The sequence below is a fragment of the Pogoniulus pusillus genome, chromosome 7, assembly GCF_015220805.1.
Source record: "Pogoniulus pusillus isolate bPogPus1 chromosome 7, bPogPus1.pri, whole genome shotgun sequence".
Lineage (NCBI taxonomy): Eukaryota > Metazoa > Chordata > Aves > Piciformes > Lybiidae > Pogoniulus > Pogoniulus pusillus.
Window position 1 is genome coordinate 24,472,176 of NC_087270.1, and position 17,666 is coordinate 24,489,841.

At 55.2% G+C, this 17,666-nt stretch overlaps 1 protein-coding gene across 4 annotated transcripts in view; it reads right to left on the minus strand.

The window, feature by feature from the left end:
- Nucleotides 1–1,124: 1,124 nt before the first annotated feature.
- Nucleotides 1,125–17,666, minus strand: part of SLC8A1 (solute carrier family 8 member A1) — a 153,174-nt gene continuing 136,632 nt past the window's right edge. For all 4 annotated transcript variants that reach the window (XM_064146230.1, XM_064146228.1, XM_064146227.1 and 1 more), the window contains 5 exons: nucleotides 16,943–16,960; nucleotides 14,652–14,782; nucleotides 13,429–13,528; nucleotides 7,053–7,328; nucleotides 1,125–3,787 (listed from right to left, as the gene is read on the minus strand). In XM_064146230.1, coding sequence (XP_064002300.1) covers nucleotides 3,411–3,787; nucleotides 7,053–7,328; nucleotides 13,429–13,528; nucleotides 14,652–14,782; nucleotides 16,943–16,960 — 902 coding nt within the window. In that variant the 3' untranslated portion in view covers nucleotides 1,125–3,410. The remainder of the gene's footprint in view (nucleotides 3,788–7,052; nucleotides 7,329–13,428; nucleotides 13,529–14,651; nucleotides 14,783–16,942; nucleotides 16,961–17,666) is intronic.

Sequence of the window (17,666 nt, forward strand, 5' to 3'; positions counted from 1 at the left end):
GCAAATCCTCTGGCTGCCAGGCTGCACTAGCTGCCTGCTCTGCCCCATGTCCCCTCACATCAGCAGATGAGGATTTTACTGTCCATGGGCTTCTGCAGACAAACCCCACCACCTCCTGACCCCTAGCTTTTGGGTTGCTGGCATGTTCCTAGCCTGGGGCTCAGGAGTCAGGCACTGCTGGTGGTGCCAGGCTGAGCAGATGTGTGGCCTCATCCTGACCTTGTGCAGCAGATGGGCAGGACCCCAGGAGTGTGTGTCCCAGGCACACTTGTGGCACTGGGAGAAGCAGGGGCAGAGGAAGGCAGCACTTCCATGGGACTCATCTCCAGAGCTGATGTTTGAGGTCAGTTGTCAGATCAGGATTTTGGAAGCATCGTAGGAGGGTTTATCTCGGGACAGCTCAGCAGCGTCTGGATGAACCATAGGGAGGAGCAAGATCCCTGGGCACACAAAGACTTTTCTCCTCCTCAGTGCTGGTTGAGCTCCCTTTATCCGTGTGAGTCAGAAATGGCCACAGCACCTGCACTAGGGCATGGGCAGTCAGCTGCCCAGAGCTGCACAAGCTCCTGGTTTGCTCAGTGACCTCATAGGGTGTCTCAGATCTGCTTCTGGACCCTGCTCTGGCAATGTACCTTCTGCATTCCCACTTACCACTAACTAATGGCTTAACCTAGTGTGAGTCCCCACGAGGCTGGTACTAGAAGAGGGCCAGTGCAATGCAACAAGAAGACAGAGAGCTGCCAGGTACCCTGGGGACACAGGCACAGCTCTCCCTGAGCCTAGGCTGAGCCAGCAGTGGCAACCAGCACAGGAGCAGTAACTGGTGCCAGAAGGATTGCACTGCGGCTTTCCTGCACCCCCTGAGAGCTGGGTGGGCTGCCAAGCCCCAGCTGCACCGCAGCACAGTGAGCCCGAAGCACGATGGAGATGGAGCAGGAGGAAAGCTGTCAGATGGGGCCAGGTGAGCAGATGGAGGCGAGAAACACAGCAAAGGCAAACCGATGGGTTGGTGACAACGTGAGGGGAGACAATGGGAAAGGGGGGGGGGGAAGGATTTGTTTGTTTTGCTTTGTTTTGTTTGGGTTTTCGTTTTTCCATAGAGAATATGCAGGAGCACTGCTGGATCCATCAGGAATCATTACAAACTTTATTTGTCTGTGCATTGTGTACCATTGATAAGGATCATCACAATTAAGTGGGCTCACTGCCTATAGTGGTGGGCAATACACACGAAGGAAAATAAAGTTAGAGGGAGAAAAAAACAAAACAACAAAGCCAAACAGATGAAAATGAGATCGTTGTACATAAAGGTAGTCAGAAACCTGAACAACCTGCTCCTGTGTTTGATTCTTCCCCTCCTCCCCCCTCCCCAGCCCTGAAAAACCCGAAGAAAAACCCTAAATCCCACCAGGAGGGGGAAAAAAAGGTCTGAGAAGAAAAAGAGAATGCTGCACAACTTTGTATTTCTAGAGGAAAAAAAACCCAACTTAGACCAGGTGATTAAAAACCTCCACAGGTTGTCTGAAATGAGTACAAGCACCCCCAGCCAGCTGCTTAGGGGATACGTGCCAGATGTGGCTCTCAGCTGGGTGGGGAGAGCTCAGCAGGGGACCCCAGGAAGGCTGCTGGAGGGCACAGGGTTCAGGAGACATCTCTCAACACCAGTGAGCAGCAGCATCCCTGTGCGGGGCCCCGGGGAGCTCTGCAGCTGCACCCCCCAGGCTTGGCTGGCTGCCCCAGCCTGCGCCGCTGGATCGGGGGCTCACGCTGAGGTACACCTCCCTGCCTCCTCTTCCCATCAAGTTCAGGTTCTGACGGGGCCAAATGGAGCCTTTTTCCTTGGCTGACACCTCCTGGTTGTGCTCGGTGACATGGGAGACCTCCTCACGGCCCCTTGGCCCTCACACTGAGTTACTCTCCCTCTGGATGGCTGTGGGAAAGGACCAGCTTTGGGGACTGATCCTGATGGCTTAACTCTCAGAAGCAGGGGCTTTCAGTAGACCTCTGGGGACACAGGGGACAAAGGATCTTGGGGGGGGTGATAGATTTTGAGTCAGCCACTGGCTAGGAAGGCAGAGGAGGTGCTGGGAGCCAGCCATGCCGGTTCCTCCTGGGCTCAGATGCCGCTCAAGCCACTCGAGCTCCCTGGGGCCTTGCATAAAGCCTCCTGCAGATGGTGGAGGCTTCCCACTGGCTTCAGCATGTCCTGGACTGACTGCTGGGGTTGTGGGGGGAACCCAGGCCACCCGGCGGGATGAAGTGCCTGGGGTGTGGGTTCTTCTGCCCTGCCAACCTCCATCTGCATGGCTTTGATTGCTTCTCCTGGAACCCCTGCGCGCAGCAGTAAGCGGCGACAGCTTCCCCTCCTTGCACCCCCACTAAGAGGAAACAAACAAACGAGCAAACAAACAAACAAACAAGCCAACAAACAAACAAACAAACAACCTAACCCCCTACCTGAATGGAACTAACTCAAATAAATAAAACCCAGTGAAAAGAGAACTCCGGTATCTGCAATGCTCAACCCACACGGCTGCAAGGACTCTTGTTACAGGATGCTATATACAGACAGGGATCGTTTCCTTCATGCAATGTTACAAGTACCAGGACAGCATGCCCAAGGGGGGCAGGAGGAGCACCCCCAGCCCTGCCCCACCTCGGCTTCAGGCACCAGGCAGCCCTGAAGCACCGAGGGGGAAAGGTGGGGGGCAGGTGGTGGTGGTGGTGGTGGGAAATGCTAGTTGTACACACGCCAAAACAAACCAACAACCCCCCCCCCCCAAAACAGCAAACCGACCCCCAAAACAACAGACCACCCCAACCTCGACAGACCAACCAAAGCCCAGGCAACAACCCCAGCCCGATGAGGAAAACGGTTTGTGTTCTATCCTCAGAAAGCTTCCAACTCTCCCCTCGTCTTCAGTCCGGGCTCACTTCACTCCAGCTGGGCCAGAGGGGATGTTCCCAAGCGGTGACGGTGGCCAGAGGGCAGGCTGCTCGCCTTCCTCTCCTTCCCCTCGCCCACCGCTTTGCCACCAGCTCCTCTGGCCTTCCCTGTCCCGCCGCGCCCCGCTGGCCTCAGCCTCCATCCTCCTGGGGGGCCAGCGGGCAGGAGAGAGCAACAGGGAAGGGCTCAGTGGCCGCCAGCCACTGGCGTCGGTAGAGTCGCAGCGAGCACCCTGCCGCCAGGCTTGCGCCGGGGGAGGGCTCCTGCCAGCTTTGGGTCCTGCCTAGTCCAAAGGATGCGCCAAAGCCGTTTTCCATCCGCAGGTGTGTGAACATGGCCAATCTCTTTTATTCCTTCTCTGTCCATTATACACAGCAGTATATCTATATCTATACCTATATATCACTCTATATAGATACATATAGATATATATAGATGTATGCACTACCTCCGATTGTCCCTTTTAGAAGCCCTTTATGTGGCAGTAGGCTTCCAGAGATGAGAAGAATATGTACAACAACCAGAGGAGGATAAAGAGTGACGATGTGAGCAGCTTGGAAGTCCGCGGCCCGCCCAGCTCACCTCCGATCTCGGGTCTGCGCCGGTAGAGCAGCACGCCCACGCTGATGAAAGCAAAAATGGTGAAGAGGGTGACGGAGAAGGCCAGGGTTCCTGGGGACACTTGGAAGGCTTGTCCGTGGGCCGCGTGGTAGATGGCTGCGATGGACCAGGCCACACCGATGCCCAGGAACACGTTCACCGCGTTGCTGCCGGTGACGTTCCCGATGGAAGCGTCCGCGTACTGGTCCTGCGTGGCGGCCACCTTGCTGGCAAAGGTGTCTGCAAAGGGAGGGCAGAGAGAGCCTCAGCAGGGGAGACACTGGCAAAGGGAGGGCAGGACAGCCCCAGCAGGAGAGACACGGGCAAAGGTGTCTGCAAAGGGAGGGCAGAGAGAGCCTCAGCAGGGGAGACACTGGCAAAGGGAGGGCAGGACAGCCCCAGCAGGAGAGACACGGGCAAAGGTATCTGCAAAGGGAGAGCAGAGAGAGCCTCAGCAGGAGAGACACTGGCAAAGGGAGGGCAGGACAGCCCCAGCAGGAGAGACACGGGCAAAGGTGTCTGCAAAGGGAGGGCAGCGAGAGCCTCAGCCGGAGAGACACTGGCAAAGGGAGGGCAGGACAGCCTCAGTGGGGAAGACACGGGCAAAAGTGTCTGCAAAGGGAGAGCAGAGAGAGCCTCAGCAGGAGAGACACTGGTAAAGGTGTCTGTAAAGGGAGGGCAGAGAGAGAGCCTCAGCAGGAGAGACACTGGTAAAGGTGTCTGCAAAGGGAGGGCAGAGAGAGAGCCTCAGCAGGAGAGACACTGGCAAAAGTGTCTGCAAAGGGAGGGCAGAGAGAGCCTCAGCAGGAGAGACACTGGCAAAGGTGTCTGCAAAGGGAGGGCAGAGAGAGCCTCAGCAGGAGAGACACTGGCAAAGGTGTCTGTAAAGGGAGGGCAGAGAGAGAGCCTCAGCAGGAGAGACACTGGTAAAGGTGTCTGCAAAGGGAGGGCAGAGAGAGAGCCTCAGCAGGAGAGACACTGGCAAAAGTGTCTGCAAAGGGAGGGCAGAGAGAGCCTCAGCAGGAGAGACACTGGCAAAGGTGTCTGTAAAGGGAGGGCAGAGAGAGAGAGCCTCAGCAGGAGAGACACTGGCAAAGGTGTCTGTAAAGGGAGGGCAGAGAGAGAGCCTCAGCAGGAGAGACACTGGCAAAGGTGTCTGCAAAGGGAGGGCAGAGAGAGAGCCTCAGCAGGAGAGACACTGGTAAAGGTGTCTGCAAAGGGAGGGCAGAGAGAGAGCCTCAGCAGGAGAGACACTGGCAAAGGTGTCTGCAAAGGGAGGGCAGAGAGAGCCTCAGCAGGAGAGACACTGGTAAAGGTGTCTGTAAAGGGAGGGCAGAGAGAGCCTCAGCAGGAGAGACACTGGCAAAGGTGTCTGCAAAGGGAGGGCAGAGAGAGAGCCTCAGCAGGAGAGACACTGGCAAAGGTGTCTGCAAAGGGAGGGCAGAGAGAGAGCCTCAGCAGGAGAGACACTGGCAAAGGTGTCTGTAAAGGGAGGGCAGAGAGAGCCTCAGCAGGAGAGACACTGGCAAAGGTGTCTGCAAAGGGAGAGCAGAGAGAGCCTCAGCAGGAGAGACACTGGCAAAGGTGTCTGCAAAGGGAGAGCAGAGAGAGCCTCAGCAGGAGAGACACTGGCAAAAGTGTCTGTAAAGGGAGGGCAGAGAGAGCCTCAGCAGGAGAGACACTGGCAAAGGTGTCTGCAAAGGGAGGGCAGAGACCACAGAAGACAGCTGGGTGAGGAGAGGCATTGCAGAAGCTCTGCTATGGGTACAGGCTGAGGGTGCTGAGGCTGTTCAGACTGAAGAGGAGAAATCTCCAGGGAGACCTTCGAGCTGCATTTCAGTATCTGAAGGGGACCTACATGCAGGTTGGGGAGGGACTGCTCAGAAGGACTTGCAGTGATAAGATGACTGCAATGGTTTGAGAGTGGAGCAGGGCAGAGTTAGGTCGGACCTCAGAAGGAAGTTGTGCAGAAGCAGAGTGGTGAGACACTGGCACAGGCTGCCCAGGGCTGTGCTTGAGGCCCTGTCCCTGCAGACATTCAAGCTTAGTTTTTCTGTGTCCCTGTGCATCCTGCTGAGTGCAGGGGGGTGGCCAAGATGCCCTTGGAGGGTCCCTTTTAACCCAATCAATCTATAAGCACTCCCAAGGAAGGACACAGCTGGCCAGAGCCAGGGTGACAGTCAGAATCCAGAAAAGCCCAGTTCAGAACTATGAGACTTTCTTCCTCTTGGTCCTTCTTTTTTTTTTTTGGTGGTGGGAGAGGGCAAGGGGGGCCCTGGCAGGGCTCTGATAGCATTAGGACACTTTAAAAGCCTTTGTGTACCCCAGTGCTGATCCCAGGAATTCTGGGGGTGGCAAGAGAAGGTGTGGCTGAGGTGAGGGGTGGTGGGGTTGGGTTAGATCCCCTTGTCCAGGAACCACTCTCTCTCTGCCTCGCCAGCGCAGCTGATGGAAGAAGGTGGGTGAAAAGCACAGCCCTTTGGCACCAGCTAACATGGGACTTCCTAGAGCAAAGGTCTGCCTGGGACCAACCTCTCCAGCAGATGGTTTCATGCCAGATGGCAAAGCTGGGCTGCAGCAGGTCCATGTGCATTTTGAGGGCAAAGCAGTGGTAGGTGTGGAAACTGGGATGGGTCTCTCTCTTTGGCCAGTTCCTGCTGTCTTCTGAGGCTGGGTAACCACTTGATAGAGATGAGCAAGTCTTGGGGGCAGGGCCTTTTTTAGGGTTTCACAAGTCACATCTCAAGTGGCTCCCTTGGCTCAGCAACCTTAGCTTGCTCCTTCTGAACCAAGGCTGAGCCTGCTCTTACACAAAGTGTTTGTGTGGGTCAGTGCGCCCTGTGGGCAGGCTAGCACCAAACTCACCTGGGAAGCAAGGCTAGAGCAGAAGATGCTCTGAAGGCAAGCCAGCACAGGCAGCACTTTGATCAGAGACTGGCTTCATAGATTCATAGGATGGGTTGGGTGGGAAGGCATCTGAAAGGTCATCCAGCTCCAACCCTTATGCCATGGGCAGGGACACCTTCCACTTAGACCAGGTTGCTCAAGGCCTCATCCAGCCTGGCCTTGAACACCTCCAGGGAGGGGGCAGCCACAGCCTTCCTGTGCAACCTGTGCCAGTGTCTCCTCACCATCACTGTCAAGATTTTCTTAGATCAGGTTTCTCAAGGGCTCATCCAGCCTGGCCTTGAGGCTTCCATTCCTACTTCTAGGGAAGGAGCTCTGAGAGTGGACAGCATAGAAGCTGTCCATAGAAACAGAGCCTCAGTCTTTGCAAGGAGAGGGTCCTTGAAATAACTTCTAGGGGGGGACAGGTTCCATATCCTGGTTCCATCCTGCTGGCTCCTCCATGGCTGAAACCCAACCCCCATCTCCAGGCTGTCTTCGGCGGTGCCACAGAGCAGAGCTGAGGACCTCAGTGTGCCCAGCTTTCCCAGCTCACACCCAAACCCAGAGCAGGCAGAGATGGGCCTTGACAAGCAACTCTGCTGCTGGATGAGCTTACCTGGCACTGATGTCCCCAGGGCGACAAACACGACAGCGGTGACCGAGTCCTTCAGGCCGATGGTGCAGCCGAAGTGGGACGCCAGGTCACCGATGAAAGCTGTCAGGAGGCCAATCATGAGGATGGAGACCACAAAGCAAGCCCAACCGTTCCAGTAGTCTGTGGGGGGCACGAAGGCAAAAAGGACCTTCCAGAAGACAGTCAGAAAGTGCATCACGTAGTCGAAGCAGGAGGGCAGCTTCTCCTCTCCACATTCATCGTCATCGTCGTCTTCCCCTGGAGAAAACCACCAGTGCCCAGTTAGGCTCGCCCATCCTGGGGTGCATTCAAAGGGCTGGGGCTACTAGGTCCAGAGAGGTTCTCCTGCCCCTCTGCTCTGCCCTGATGAGGCCACATCTGGAGTTCTGTGTCCAGTTCTCGATCCCCCAGTTCAAGAGGGACATAGAACTGCTTGAGAGAGCCCAGTGCAGAGCCACAAAGATGATGAAGGGAATGGAGCAGCTCTCTTACAAGGAGAGCCTGAGGGAGCTGGGGCTTGGAGCTTGGAGAAGAGGAGCTTGAGAGGTGAACTCATCAATGTTTATAAAGATGTTAAGGGCGAGTGCCAGGAGGCTGGAGCCAGGCTCTGCTGGCTGATGCCCAGTGCCAGGACAAGGGGCACTGGGTGCAAGTTGAGACATAGGAAATTCCATGTAAACATGAGGAGGAATTTTTTTTCCCTGTGAGGGTGACAGAGCACTGGAACAGGCTGCCCAAGGGGGTTGTGGAGTCTCCCTCTCTGGAGATATTCAAGACCAGCTTGGATGCATGATCTGGTATAGGTGACCCTGCTCTGGCAGGTGGGGGCGGACTGAATAAGCTTTTGAAGCCCCTTCCAGCCCCTGACATTCTGTGATTCTGTGATCTTGGGGGAGGTTGGGCAAAGCTTCTGTGCATGCTGCAGCCCTCATCTGCCAGACCAGAAGGCCCCTAGAAGGCCTTGAGTTCCTGGACAGTCACCAGAAGGGCTTGATGGTCTCTCCTGGCCCACTCTTGTGGTACAGATAAACATTCAAAGGCCTGGGTCTCAAAAAGCAACCTGCCTTTCAGCAGGCTCGGAGTCTCATGCCAACACCTCTGCCTACATTTAACCACCAGCTGCTTTCTGGGACTCAGCTCTGTGTGAGAAGAGCCAGCTTCACGCTGGCTGGAGCTGATCAGGGTGGGTGAGCACCTGCCCTCTGGAGACGTCCCTAAGGAAGCCCACTTGGAGCTGTTGTTCAGGAATGCCTGCAACTGCTCTCAGCTCCCTGGTTTTGGTGGCTGCTGAGATGCTGCTCGCTCTGATGCTTCACTCCTTCTGCAAACCAGCCATGAGGAGTATCTGTCCTGACACCTCTCTTCCCCCTGCTGCTGACTGTCCTTCCCTGCCCCTCCCTGTGCAGCCCTGTGAACGCTGGCTGCCCGTTCCCTTCTGCCTGGTGTGACCTAGGTCAGTGGCTGCCCCTAGCACAAGAAAAGGCTGCCCCATTTGCCCTCCTTCCAGGCAGCTGTTGAGCACCCCCAGGTCATTACCCAGCTATGGAGCATCATTCCTCACAGCAAAAAGGCACTTCTTGTGATTTTCTGCCCCTGAGCCAGGTCAGTGCTTCGCTTCCCACCCATCTGTAGCTAAATGATGTCTTGCAGGGGTCATTTTCCCAGTGTGAGGCTGCCAGCAGTCCTAGCCACATCTCTGCTCACCAGGCACATTGCATGGGTTGGACACTGGCTCTCCTGTGCTGGTCCTGATGCTGGTGCTTGGCTCCATGCAGCGAGCTGCTGCACATGGCTCTGGCACCTGCAAGACCCAGCACAGACCAGGGCTTGGGGATGTGAATCCTTGTGCCCATCCTGCCTGATGTCCCAGGGGCTCTTGGTTCCTGACAGCCAGCTGCTGTGAGCCCCAAAGGTTCTCAGGGCATTAAGCATCCACCAGCATATTTCCTGGCCATGCAGGCTGCCTCATGCCCAGAAGCTCTCCCATGGGCTGCAGGGAAGGAGCTCAGCAGATGTGGCACTGTTCTGACCCCTCCCCTTGGTCCTCCTTTCTGCTGGCACTGGCTTGGCACATCTTCATCTCGCTGGCCCCTGTAGGACCACTGAGATCCAGGCAGGTGTCTCAGTTTCTCCTTTCCCTTCTCCAGGCTGTCAGCACCTCCCCTGTCTCTCAAAAGCCACTCAGCATGCAGCCTCCAGGGGGGTTCCCTAGCTGCAGGGCTGACCTTCCCAGTGAGCCCTTGGGGGCTGGTGACATTTTGCCTTCTGCAGCAACTCTGACAAGGCATTTCATGAGCTTGGTAACCAGATTGTCCCTCCTGGGTGTGCTGCATGGCAAACAGGGAGCTCCCCAGCCTGCTCTAGTGCACAATGCCAGGGCTGTGGTGCAGTCAGAAACTCCTGCTCATGGGGTCCTCACTACAGGAACTTGTAGGATTTTCCAGCTTTTCATTTGGAAAAGACCTTTAAGACCATTGAGTGCAACCAGCCTCTAACTCTGCCAAGGCTGAGGCTAAGCACCACAGCTCTGCCTCTTTCAAACACCTCCAGGGATGGGCATACAACCACCTTCCTGGGCAGCCTCTGCCAGGCTTTGAGCACCCTTTCAGTTAAGAGGCTTCTTCTAATCTCCAACCTAAACCTCTCTTGGGGCACCTTGAGGCCATTTCCTCTCAATCTATCAATTGTTAATAAGGAGAAGAGACCTACACCTTCCTCACTCCAACCTCCTCTCAGGGAGCTGCAGGCAGCAATGAGGTCTTCCCCCAGCCTCGTCTTCTCCAGGCTAAACAACCCCAAGTCTCTCAGCTGTTCCTCCCCAGCCCTGTCCTCTAGACCCTTCCCCAGCTTCCTTGCCCTCCTCTAGACCTGCTCCAGCACCTTAATGTCTTTATTGGAGTCAGGGCTCCAAACCTGAGCCAAATACTCAAGGTGTGGCCTCCCTAATGCTAAGTGCTCCTGCTGGTTGCACTGCTCCTGATCTAGGCCAGGCTGCTGGTGTCTTCCTTGGCCACCTGGGCACAGCCTGGCTCACCTTTACCCAGCACTCGCAGCACTGTCTCTGCTGGGCACTTTCTGGTCACTCTGCCCCCAGCCTGGATCCTTCACAGAGCTGCTGTGCCCCAAGTGCAGGAGCCAGCCCTTGGCTTTGGTGAATCTCATTCAAAGTGTTTCTAGGCTTTAAAGCTTCAAACTCACCATGTCAGAAGCAGCAGCTCCTCAGTGGCACAGTGCTGTTGTTTGCCAGATATAAATGCCCTGCTCCTGTGCACTGCCCTGAAGATGAGGACAGTTTTGGTGCGTGGAAAGCCTGTGCTGGCTGTTTTGTGGCTCACTGCATGGCAGCTGGTCCTGGCAGGGTACCCAGCACCGTGCTCCCAGTGTGATTTTGCAGCAGGTATTTTAATCCTCTCCCCAGCTGCATGCCAGCAGGGCTGTCATGGATCAAAATCTTTATGGAGGTAACAAACAGGCTGAAAAATGAGCATGAGGGCTACTGTCACAGCACTCATCCAGACCTGCCTGTCACCTTGTTAGGCAGCAACCATGTCTGTTCTGAGGAGCTGGCAGACCTTCTGAAGTTGACTTGAAATACAGAGGTCCTTCCATGACAAGAGGGAGGCCAGATAGTGACCCAGGGATGCGTTCAAGAACAGGCTCACCAAGCCTAGGATGCCTTTGCTGTGTAGTCACAGAATGGTAGAGGTTGGAAGGAACCTCCAGAGATTATTCAGGACAACTCACCTGCCAGAGCAGGGTCACCCAGGGCAGGGCACACAGGAACACTTCCAGGTGGGCTTGGAAAGGCTCCAGAGGAGACTCCACAACCTCTCTGAGCAGCCTGCTCCAGGCTTCCAGCACCCTCACACCAAGGAACTTTCTCCTCATGTTGTGGTGCAACCTCCTGGGTTCCAGCTTGGACCTGTTGCTCCTTGTCCTACCAATTGGGCACCTTCATCCTGACGCCCACCCCTCAGATATTGATAGATGTTGATCAGGTCCCCTCTCAGCCTTCCCTCCTCCAGACTGAACACCCCCAGGGCTCTCAGGCTCTCTTCAGCACAGAGATGTTCCAGTCCCTCAGTCATACATGTGGGACTCTCTCTAGCAGGTCTCTTTTCAACTGGGCAGCCCAAAACTGGACACATTATTCCAGGTGTGGTCTGAGCAGGGCAGAGTAGAGGGGAAGGAGAACCTCCCTAGCCCTGCTGGCCACACTTTCCTTGCTTCACCACAGGTTAGCATTGGTCCTTTGTGGACTGCTGAGTGTCCATCAAAGGCAGCTACAGCTCAGCCCAATGGGCAGCACGAGATGGCACAGCACAGTGTGGCACAGTCCTACCTGCGCCTTCCACAGATATGACCTCCTACTGCGTTGTCACTCAGCCTCATGGGGTGGCAAATGGGGTTTTAATGTGTTTTGGGTTTTTTTTCCTCAACTGTGAGATCACTTTTTGAAGTAGGAATGTTTGATTGTCACCTACTTTCCACAGTGGGCTTGCAGGGAAAAAACACTCAACCTCAAACTCCACTGTTTGAGGCCTTTTAACTTGCTCAGCACTAAGTCGAGGCAAAAAGCAGTGGGTCCAGGGCTCAGAGACAAGTTCTTGTTGACCAACTTCAAGGGCTAGCTCCTGTCCACTGAAGTGTGTCTCATTCATGACATGGTTGTTAATTACCATCTTAGCACCGCTGATGCTGTCTGCATAATTAAGACTTGGTGGCAACCAGGCTTTCAGAGAGATGGGATCCAAGCCCCAGTGATTGTCTTTGCTTAAATATGGGATGCAATTAAGTAATTGATTCTGACACAGATGAGTTTAGCTGCACTTGCATGATGTGCTCATGCCCTAGCTGAAATAATGGGAGGCTCTAAGAATAACTATGCCCCAAGAGGAGGGACCATAGTCTGAGGAGATAGCTGGTGGCACAATGTCCCCTCCTGGATTTCAGAGGTGGAGGGTAAATGGTACAGCCATCTCTCTTCATTCCCTTCTGCTGGGCAGAGCTGGAGGTCAGATGGCTGAGTGCTCCCTTTCAATGCTCAATTACCCAGACTAGCTTCAGACTGCCTCCCCCAGCTACTTGATTTAAACTGGTTGACTCCTCCCTAATGCGTGGCCAGGGGCAGCCCAGGCTGGGCTGTGAGGCTGCAACAGCCAGGTGGTGAGCTGCAGAGTCTCCAGCTGTTAAGACAACACCTGGAGGAGACCTGTTTTCTTTTTGCTTCCACAGAGGTGGAATCTATCCTGTACTGGGCATCCTGGTAAATATGGGCATCTCTGGTGTCTGTGAGAACAGAACAAGAGAGCCTTTCTGAGGGAAAAGCAGTTCTCCAGGAGAGGAGACCAAATCTGAGCTCCTGCCCACAGACACCACGTGCTGCTGGGCCACTGAGCCACAGCAGAAGTTGCTGAAAGCAGGGAGCCAGGGGCAGGCTTTGGCCCCCAGAGAGGGACTGAGTGGCTGCCTTTAGCGCTCGGCAGTCTCACTGCCTCACTGCTGTCCCTGCAGCAGTCTGAGGAGCAGCAGGCACAGGGAGTGCTGCTGCTGCACACAGACATCACCTCTGCTGCTCCCAGTTTAAGTGTGGTGTTCAAGTCACAGTCCTCTCTCACTGAAATGACTCTTGCCCTCTGTCACCTGGTCACAGCCAGGGTGTTTCTCCGCTGGCTGCTCCAGGTGCACCTACTGCCAGGGGTTTCTTACACACAGACTCACAGAAACGTTTAGGTTGGAAAGGATCTAAAAGCTCATCCAGTTCCAACCCCTCTGCCACAGGCAGGGACACCTCCCACCAGCCCAGGTTGCTTAAGGTCTGATCCAGCCTGGCCTTGAACACCTCCAGGGAGGAGGCAGCCACTACTACCCAGGGCAACCTGTGCCAGTGTCTCATCACCCTCACTGTCAAAAAGTTCTTCCAAAGTTCCACCCTGAACCTGCTGTTTTCCAGCTTCAATCCATTCCCTCTCATCCTATCACCCTAAGCCCTTGTGAAAGTCCCTGCCTAGCTTTCCTGTAGCCCACTTCAGACACTGGAGAAGGCTGCTCTCAGGCCTCCCCGGAGCCTTTTCTCCAGGCTGAACAGCCCCAACTCCCTCCGCCTGTCCCCTCCAGCCCTCTGATCATCTTTGTGTCCCTCCTCTGGACCTTCTCCTTCTTGTGTTGAGGCCCCCAGACACCAGCCAAGGTACTGTCAGGAAAGCATTCAATCATCTGTCTCCTGAATGCAGCTGTGGTGAAGGAGGAGCCCGCAGCAGCGCCGCAGCCCTGCTGCCCTGACACAGCCAGGCTGAGTGCTGCATCCAAGCCAAGCCAGGCTGGCCGTAATTCACCTGCAGCTGTGCTCCAGACTCACCTGCACTGACTGTAATTGCCTCGATAAACTGCTCCCTCCAGCTGTTTGTGCCAACTACAAGGGCCAGGTTTGTCTTCTTAATCAGCTTGTCCACTGTGTTCTGTGGATGGAGAGGCAGAGAACAGAATTAGAGGCTCTCAGGCTGGAGATGAGCTAAACATCACTGGCTCTAGTGCTCACAGCCATGCTCTGGTGGAAAAGCCTAGCAGGCTTTGAGCTCAGGTCAAGGGTCCAGGTAGCAAAAAGCAGATGTAAGTAACTTGCAGTTCCCCTTGCTGCTGCTCAGAAAGACTTCTGGAAACCTGCTCATGATGAGAATTGGAATTATCTCAGTGGAGGCACCACAGCACATAGTGCTGAGGTGCCACAGCTCCTGTTGGTCCCAGCACCTTGGGTAGAATTGTTACTGGTCTGCTTCAAAGCACTGACTGGGACTTGGCCAAGGCCCATTTGCTGAGCTCAGCTCTCCCATCTCTGTGCTGCTCAGAAGTTGGAGTCCAGTGCTGGCAGGGCTGGTGCTGCCCCAGCAGGAGGTAGGAGCTGCTGCTGGGGCAGGTGGCCTGAAGGTTGCCTCAGACACACTCAGGCAGTAGACACAAAAACCATGGGAGAGTGGCAGCCACCTCTGGGCATAATAGGGTAGTCTGGTGTTTTTATGCTACAGAAAAGATAAGGCAAGGGCTAGGGTTCAGCTCCTGGTCTTGGCATCTGCATTCACAGCAGCTTGCCTCCATTTAGGGCATCAGCCCTTTACACTGGCAGTCCCAGGCTCAGGACCACCTGCAAGTAGGATCTGGATGTATCACATCGTTGTGAGGTTTGAAATGATATTTTCAAGCATCCTGCAGCATTTTGGAACCCTGCCAGCTCTTAGCCTCACCAGATCCATGTGATCGTCCAACAGCAACCACAAGTAGCCTCTGAGTGGGACAGGAAGCCTGGGCTCCTTCCCTGTGGCTAAGGGCCAGTGGACAGAGTGAGGGTGCAGAGTGCAGGGTTAACCTCTGCCGTGCCACTGGAGTGAGCCTCACTCTTTCATCATGTCTTTTGCTTGACCACATTTCAAAGTGTCCCTTGGTCCTGCTCTGAGTCCTTGTGATGCCAGCAGCTGCCTCGCTTTGCTATGATACCACCAACATCTGCTTCCCGAGGCTGTGCAACCCCACAAAGAGAATTCCCCAGCTGGAAGGGAAGAAGAACGGGCAGGGAGGTGTAGCCAGTACCTTGAATTCATAGGACTCCTCAATGATGACCTCGAGCTTGGTGTGCTCTCCCAGGACTGGGCGTCCCATCTCCGCAATTCGACGCTCCTCTTCCTCCTTGCTGGTCAGGGGCTGCTTTTCTTCATTCTCCTCTGCAAAGCAAAGAGTGTGTTGGTGAGCCAGGCCTGGCTACTGACTCTCTGGAGCTGGATCCCATCAGAGGGTGAGGTTGGGAAACCCCCTAGGTGAGAGTGGGAGCGACAGAGCAGAAGAGGAGAAGGAGCTCATGGAGCAATAGGCAAGGTAGTTTTGCTGGGAAATGCTAGCACGGGGATCTGGGCTTGTCTGCATTCAGAAGGAGATCATTTCATCCCTGGGGCTGGGGAACATCTTATCACCTGGTGCCTGCTGCCTCATCCCACAGGGATGCTGGGAGGGGACAGATCATCACTAAGGCTGCACCATTTCCCAGCTCTTCTGGTCTGCATCAGGACATTTCCATCAGCCTGTTGCAAGCAGAGAGAGCTTCCAGCAGCCTCAGAGCTAAGACAGGTAGGAAACCTTGGTTCTGCCCCCTTCTGAGCAGACCTTTACCTTTACCTTGGGGAGGAGGCTGGCAACTGGAGAGCATGAAATTCCTGCTGTGATGGTGGGGCTGCAGGAAACAGTGCTGGGAATTCCTGGTCCCAAAGCCTGAGAGGGGAGGCAGTGCAGGAGCTACCAAGGGCAAATCTGCACCTCCACCAGCATCTGTACAACCTTTGGGGCACAGGGACCCCAGGCAGCGTGGCCTTTGTCACTGTCCCTGTGCAGATCCCCTCTGAACTCCCTGCCAGTCCATTTCCAGAGATGAGGAGAAGGACATGAGGGCTAAAAAAGGGTCTGGATTCACTGGAGACAGGAGTTAAAACTGTCGGGAGGCAAACACCTTTGTTAGTCCCTTTTAGCCCGCCACGGCCCTTGATGTCACACTGTGGGTACCTTGGATGGTGACCACGGTGCAAGGAAGAGGATGGTCTCTAGCCTGGACCTTCCTGAGGACAGGTTTGCCTGCCAAAGTGATCAGCAGGAGGTCAGCAGGAAGGATTGTCATGCCCTGTGCAAATCCCCCCTGTGCAGTTAGTAAACTCTACTCCTACATCACACAGGGTTAGTGTCACTCCCCTGCTGCCAGCCTCTTGCCTGCACAGGCAGCAGCAGGCTATGGGACAGCTCTTCTCCTGCTGGCCCAGGGAACCAGCCTCATGGCCACAGCCTCCTTAGTCTGAATCATTTTTCCCAGGGCTCTTGAAGGGCTGCTGCTCTGAGACATCTGGGGCCCAGACCTCTCTCTACAGTGCTCAGCCTAATGTTGGATGTTAGGCTGATGAGTGATGGCTCAGCAAGCCCTGCCGCTGGGGGCTCACTGGTGGGGAGGGCAGGGGGCTCCTCCCGCAGTGCCTGGGGACCTCGGCTGCTGCCCAGGCAGGGAGCACAGTATCACTGTGCCCTGCTGAGCATTCTGCACACCTCTCATGAAGGCTGGACCAAGTGGAGAAGCCCTCCCTGCTCCAAGAGCTGGTGTAGGGCTGCACTCAGTTTTGGGCTCCCCAGTTTAAGAGGGACAGGGACCTGCTGGAGAAGATCCAGCAGAGGGCTATGAGGATGATGAGGGGACTGGAGCACTGCCTGATGAGGAGAGGCTGAGGGACCTGAGGCTGCTTAGTCTGGAGAGGAGAAGACTGAGAGGAGATTTAATCAATGTTTATAAATATCTGAGAGTTGGGGGGCAGGAGGGGGGGACAGGCTCTGCTCACTTGCTCCCTGGCATAGGACAAGGAGCACTGGATGGAAGCTGCAGCACAGGAGGTTCCAGCTCAACACAAGGGGGAACTTCTTGACTGTAAGGGTCCCAGAGCACTGGCACAGGCTCCCCAGAGAAGTTGTGGAGTCTCCTTCTCTGGAGACTTTGAAGGCCTGTCTGGAGGTGTATCTCTGTGACCTGAGCTAGACTGTCTGGTTCTGCTCTGGCAGGAGAGTTGGACTTGATCTCTTCGGGTGCCTTCCAACCCCTGACATCCTGTGAGCCTGTTTCTTCAGGGGGTCTAGGAGTTAGCTGTGTGTAGCAGGCAGAGCACTCTGTGAGAGGATAGGGTGTTAGCAGGATCAGCTGGGAAGATGGGGCCACGGCATGGTTGCTTTCTTACCCTTCCAGAGTTTCCCTCCAGGACAGAACAAAAGCAAAGAGGAAAAAGCAAAAGGAAAGAGTGGGGTAAGCATATGGCTGTTGAGAGGAGGGAAGGAGGGAGCAAGGGGAGAGCAGAAATCCATACCTGTGATGGTGAAGCCACCTAGATGAAACAAAAAACAGAGAGAAAGAGAAAGAGAGAGAAGATTAGCATCAGCATAGCAACATGGACACCATGCAGCCCACAGGGACGTGGTGCTGGCACTGGGCACTGTCAGCATGGGGCCTGCTCCCCAACACACACCCAGGGATGGTGTGGGGAGATCTGAACACAGCCTTTTCAACCCACATCTGCAAGCTGCCACCCCCCAGTATCTAACACATGCTGCAAGATGGGCAAAACCAGAGCGAGCCTGCCTGGGGCCATGGGGTGCCCTGGGGGAGGGGGGCAGCTTTGCTTCCCTCTGCTTCTGCCCTCTCCTGGAGATGGCCAGAGAGGAGCTTCACAGGCTGGGTAGGCTCTGAATCTCCCTGAGACCGGAGGCAAAGTTGACACCACCTCTTCAAGAAGGATTGGCCAACTTTGCTGTCCAGCCACAAGCCTCCCTAAGTGGCCAGGCAGCCCTGCCCCTCCACAGCCTGTGGGAGTGGGTTTGCTGTCCCTGTACCAATGCCACCCCTGAAAACTGCTCCTCAACACACTCAGTGACTCTGGGTGGGGGGGGCTCTCCTCTGAGGAAAGTAGTGGCCTTAGATGTCTCCCTGAGCTTACTTAAAATAGTGCTGAGCACCCTAATGAGAGATGGTGTGAGCAAAGGGAAAAATGCCAGGTGAAAATCAGTTGTCCTCTGAAAATTACACAGACAAGG